At 43.8% G+C, this 5,953-nt stretch overlaps 1 protein-coding gene across 1 annotated transcript; it reads right to left on the reverse strand.

Annotated features, from left to right (window-relative positions):
• Positions 1 to 614: 614 nt before the first annotated feature.
• On the reverse strand, positions 615 to 3,203 carry LOC121757256 (pentatricopeptide repeat-containing protein At3g62890-like). The gene is made up of 2 exons (XM_042152784.1): positions 2,899 to 3,203; positions 615 to 2,678 (listed from the first exon to the last, which is right to left on the reverse strand). The coding sequence occupies exon 2, from the start codon at positions 2,608 to 2,610 to the stop codon at positions 712 to 714; it is 1,899 nt and encodes a 632-aa protein (XP_042008718.1). The 5' UTR covers positions 2,611 to 2,678; positions 2,899 to 3,203; the 3' UTR covers positions 615 to 711.
• Between the last annotated feature and the right edge of the window lie 2,750 nt (positions 3,204 to 5,953).

Consider the following 5,953-nt stretch of genomic DNA (forward strand, 5'->3'; position numbering starts at 1 on the left):
AAATGTACTCCCAAAATCCTTCACTCTTAAGTCATATTTTGGGTTAATGTATAAATTGTGATGTTTATTATAGATGAATGAGGGAAGTTATAAATTATGAATTTTTTATTTTGTAAACATTTCTTGTAGTTATTTTTTCTTAAATTCGAAATATTTTAAGCTTTTATCAAATTCGAACTACAGGTTTGTAATTCTAAAAGTTTAGAGTTAATTTTTTTGAAAAAATTATAAAATTAAAAAAAATAAAAAAAAATCTAAAATCAGAACTGGATACCCGAGTTGAGTATCCGGGTACCCGAAATCTTTTTCGGATCGGGTATCGGATATTAGATTTTAAGAAATTCGAGATCGAGTACTTGAAATTTTCGGATCAGGTATCCGCGGGTACCCGATTTGACAGGCCTAGTTTGAGTTTGAGGGATACGAAGGATATTCTCCGAGATATGCTCTTATCACAATAGTTCGTCTTAGTTTTATTGGAATAATAAAGATTTTGTCCATCTTATTGGACAATGAACATGGATGATGGATTCATTCAAATTAACTTTATTCCTTCCAGGTTTAAACTAAAAGAAACCATATTTGGTTTTATTAGTAAGTCAACTCTCTGAACATTAGAAGAAAAATGAAATGTGAATCAAAGTGAAGTAATTCGAATATACAACAGCACCGAAGAAAGAAAAAGATTAGTAACAAGTGAAAGGCAACTAACTACCAATAGTCCTTGCAAGAGCAACAGCCATCTTTAAAAATATGAAATCTATTGCGATCACGCACAACTATTTCTCTCTTCACAATCTCAGACAGCAACTTAAACGCAGCATGACAATCTTCACATACTCGAAGATTCTTGAATATTCTAACCGTTTCTCGCGGAGGCAAGTTTATAAGACCAAATACTAGTGCTAGTTTCTCACTGTGACCAAAAACATACCTCTCTTTCTCATTTTCTTCCATGTCAAGTAGAACAACTGATGTATTTGGTACATAGCCTTTCTGCCTCAAGGGTACTAGCAATTCGTTCCATTTCTCGATTATCTCTTCCGATTGAGAGTGGGACTCGTCGCCAGCCACAAATTCGTGAACCAAACCGTTGATTGTAATCGAACTACAGCCATATGTTTTCTTTAGCCCCCTCTCTTTCATCAACTTTCTCACTCTCGCTGTATCCTCCCATTTCTTTGCTTCCGAGTATATGTTTGCCAGCACAATGTAGTAGCCATCGTTGTGGGGGTCGAGCTCATGGACGTGTCTCATTGCTACTTCAGCCATTTCGATGTCCTTGTGAACTTTGCACCCACCGAGAAGGGCGCCCCATATGGCTGCATTCGGTGTTATAGGCATCTGATTGATGAACTCATACGCCTCTTGTAGCAGCCCGGCTCGACTTAATAGATCAACCATGCAGCCATAGTGTTCAATACTCGGAGTGATTGCAAAATCACTGGTCATCCTGGCAAAAAATGCACGTCCTTCGTTTATCAATCCCATATGGCTACAAGCATTTAGAAGGCCAACGAATGTGACATCATTGGGCTTCACTCCCGTTTGAATCATTTTGGAGAAAAGGCCTAAAGCTTCATCTACATTTCCATGGAGTGCTAGACCTTGAATCATGGCTGACCACGAGACAACTGTTCGTTTCTTCATACCCTCAAAAACATCTTTTGCAGCTTGTAAACATCCACATTTGATATACATATCAATCAGTTTGTTACAAACTAGGACATTTTCCGTAAACCCACTCTTATCCGAATAATCATGAATCCACCTCCCAAGATCAAGATCGCCCAAATCTGCACAGGCTGCCAGAACAGCCACCACAGTTGCTTCATTAGGTTTCAAGCCCACTTGTTTCATTTCTCTGAAGATATCAATAGCCTTCTTAGGCTTCCCACAACGAACAAAACCTGCGATCATAGCTGTCCACGACCTCAAATTCCTATCAGGCATCTCCAAAAACATTCGGTGTGCTGAAGCTATATCACCCCTCTTCACTAGCTGCATGATCATCGTATTCCATGTAACAACATCACGCTGTGACATCTTGTCAAACAGTATAATTGCATCATTGATCTCCCCACACGATGCGTACATATGCAATATCACATTTTGAAGAACCAAGTTGAACAGAAGGCCTAGTTTCACAACGAGCGCATGAACTATTCTCCCGTGAGAAAGGTCCATCAACTTCACACATGCCTTGAGAACGAAGGAGCAAGTAAAACTGTCGAGGCAAACATTGTGCCTTCGCAATTGATGAAACAACAAGATGGCATCAAACGGGGTATCACTTTCAGCAAAGTCTCTTAAGCAAGAATTCCAAGCGGAGGTTTCTGACTGGCCTACTTGCTGAAAAATTCGTTGAGCGTAGAGGAAACTGGGAGTGAGAGCACAAACTGAGGCTACACGGGATAGTGGGAGATGTGAGAGAGGTGAGCCTGATTTGATGAGAAGAGAATGCACTAATTTGAGCTCGGATACAGAGTTGAACTTATGCAATAGCTCTGTTTCCAATGGGGGCTTCGGTGAAATTTGGAAACTCTGTCCTTTTCCAGTGGTTAAGGAAGAACTTATACAACAAGATATAGAGGGTAGTGCACAAACCATAGCAGCTCTCAAATTGTACAGTTAAACTTCAAAGACGACCTTTTTCACTTCAAAAGGCATCTACAATTCTGTCAGATATCCAAACAACACTAGGTTTAAAATATTGTAAAGATATATGAGTTCATGAAAACCAAGTGGAGCACATCAATTCCAAATAATAGATGCATAGTAAACACAGATGAATGATAGTACAACTTCTTGTGAATTCCCCAAAAACAGATGGCCGTATCTGTCCAAAAATATTGACAAGCATTCAACAAATTGTGGAAAAAAAAAGATGCATTGAACCTGGAATTTGACGAATATGTTTCATATTGTGTGATTTTAAGAGGATTAGAGTTTGGGATAAGGAGAAAACCGCGGTTGAAGATGTCGGCGCCTCGCAGCGGCGCGTTTGGAATCACGGTGGCGAGAGCGGGAGATGGCCAACGGAGAAATAATGGAATTGGAAAGGGAGAAATTCAGCTTAAAAAAAAAGAAATTGAAATTAAATTGAGTACATAAGAATTTTCTATGCTTGCTTCTTCATTTTTAATACAACCTGATTTAAAAATTTAGTTTTGATCAATCTTAGATGAGGATGAAATTTCTTGAGTTTTATGGCATTCACAACCGTCATCCCTTAATCAGCCATTCCGAGCTAGTTAGAGCATCCACAATGAAATGGATGTCCCGGCCGACATCTCGACGAACTTCCCAAAAGCACTTCCTACCACGTTATAAGGATCTCACTGCACTGTCACGTCATAAGGACATCCCACTGCACAATGACAGACATCCCCAAGGACATCCCCACAGACATCCACAATAATAAATATTCACAAATTTACCATATTAAATAATTTACGAAATTAAACAATTTACGGAGTTAAAATTTCGACACGAATACGGAGAAAATGCAACCGCTTTATTTAAAACAAAAAACATACATAATTATTAAAAAAATACATAGTTAAAAAAAACAACCTCAAGCTTCGACAAATGCGGCCCCCGTATCACTCCTCGTCGTCCCCTCCGCCAGTCCCGTCGTGCCCGTGGCCGGTCCTGGCGTCACTCACGGGCAGGGATGGCATCCCCAAATCGCGCTGCATACTGTCGATGACATCCTTCAACATCAACTTGTATAAGGGGTCAGTCGCTGCATACCACTTCTCCATGGAGTGTATCAGGGTCTCATGCTACTGTATGCAGGCGAGTGAGGGGAGCTCGGGATTGATCTGGGAAGGAGCTACCGATTGGACCTCGGGGGACCCGCTGGCGTTTCCCCTAGCCATCCGCATCGCGGTCTTTTGCCCAACCGGGCGACGGTGGCGGGAAGACGATTGAGGGGTCGGGAACTCTGCCTCGGCGTCAGGGAGTTCGTGGGAACCTGCACTGCTGCTGTACTCCCCGGAGGCGTTGATCTTCGTCAGCTTCGGTCAGCCAGCTTCAACACCTGAACTAAACTTGGCGGTAGTCTGCACCACAAGATAGACCTCCCAATATTTGAATTCCCCGAAACCCAATTCACTGCCGGGGAACTGCTGGTTAGACAGAAGCTTCACATCATCGGCGGACATGCCGTTGGTTGTCGTGCGGAGGTTGTTTTGGTAGATGCCGGCAAATCGGCTGAGCTGCCTCCTCAGCTGCTCCCACTGTTTCCGGCATTGCTCTCCATCGTGAGGCTTCCCACCTGGCGGTTTGAATTGGAGGTAGCTTTGGCTAATGCGCCACCACATTCTGTCGATATGCTGGTTAGCCCCGACGTAGGGATCATCGACTACACTGATCCACGTCTTTGCCAGCGCGACGCACTCCCCTATGCTCCAGATGGTCCTCTTTCTCCCTCCGGCTTCATCCCTCTCCTCCTCGGCCCCCGCCCCACCCTCGTTCCCCGCACGCGAGGACGAGGTAGTGCCCTTGCCCTTCCCTCTCCCTTGCTCCCGCATCCTCCCTGCCGCCGGTGGCATCTCAGTGGAAGACTCCCTGACCAGAGATAGCCCCAACTCCTCAAAAGAGAAAGTCTCAATGCCGGTGAATTGAGACTCCATAGGAGTACTATGGGGGGAATCACTAGACAATAAATCCATGTAGGGGCGATAGACATTGTCCCCATGTGATTGGGGGACCCCTGCCTGCTCCCCCCGCAGCGGCAGGCATGCCCTACATCATCATCCCGGGCATTTGGGGCATCATCCCCGTCATCGCGGCACTCATCCCGGGCATTTGGGGCATCATCCCACACCAAGGGGGTACATATTGTAGTACCCGGGCATCATCCCCGCCATTTGGGGTTGGGACATCATCGGCGCCATTCCGGGCATCATCCCGGACATCGGTGCACTTCCCCCGGCATTTCCCCCAACTCTAACTGGAAAAGTCGGCGTTTGTGACTCGCTCGTGGCGGGGGAATCACTATTGTGGTGCTCCATTTATCTTCAAAAAAAAATGAAAGTAGAGAGAGAAACTCATTAAAACAAGTGATGCGAATGAAATTAGGTTGAACGAGTCGTATACATAGAGTTTTTTTTAAATATAAAAATCGGGACGTCCGCGTTGACGTCCGTCGTGACACCGCAATGGCGGACGTCCCCGGAATGCCGTGGAACTCCGGTGTCCGCAACGCACGTCCGCGTCCGCCTCTCTGCTGCCTAATGGCGGACGTCCCGCGCGGACTTCCGGCACGCCGATCGGACGTCCGCCGGGACGGCCGTCGTTGCGGATGCTCTTAATGGATGTCATTGCTGATGCTATTATAGTGTTAAGATCTGTTGAGAAGGTTGAGATCAGATAGAATTCAACCCAATTGTAGATGTTACGTACTATACTTCCTCCGTCCTTTGTAATTTGTCACCATTTGACCCGACACTAGATTTAACAAAATGTAATAGAAAGTGGATTGAAAAAGTTAATGACATATAGGTCCCTACTTTTATATATAAGTTTTATAATAAAATGTGAGTGAAAATGAGTCAGTGAAATTTGGAGTCCACTATAAAAAATGGTAAAAGTGAAAGGTGACAAATTTTTAGGGGCGAACAAAAATGGAAATAAGCGACAAATTTTCTGGGACGGACGGAGTATTGGGTTTCAAAAACAAAGTTTATCTTCAAAATTGCAAAAAATCCATCCGTAACACATCACTCATCCGACTGGGTTATGTGCACTTAATCACTCAGTTGAGTGGAGCTCTCTAAAATGCTCATAATGACTCACCCGGACGAGTAAGTTGTGTGTGGCGATCATTTCTGGACAGTGTTAAATTTCTCTAATAATTTTGATTAAGGCGTGAAAGATGTCCATGCGAATGAAATGCCCAAAGACGAATTAAAAATCATCATAATATTAATATACAATACCTGCT

The sequence above is a fragment of the Salvia splendens genome, chromosome 12 (assembly GCF_004379255.2).
Source record: "Salvia splendens isolate huo1 chromosome 12, SspV2, whole genome shotgun sequence".
In the NCBI taxonomy this organism is placed as follows: domain Eukaryota; kingdom Viridiplantae; phylum Streptophyta; class Magnoliopsida; order Lamiales; family Lamiaceae; genus Salvia; species Salvia splendens.

Bases quoted from the DNA above. Each gene is read 5' to 3' on its own strand.
- LOC121757256 (XM_042152784.1), bottom strand. From the start codon at position 2,610: ATGGTTTGTGCACTACCCTCTATATCTTGTTGTATAAGTTCTTCCTTA.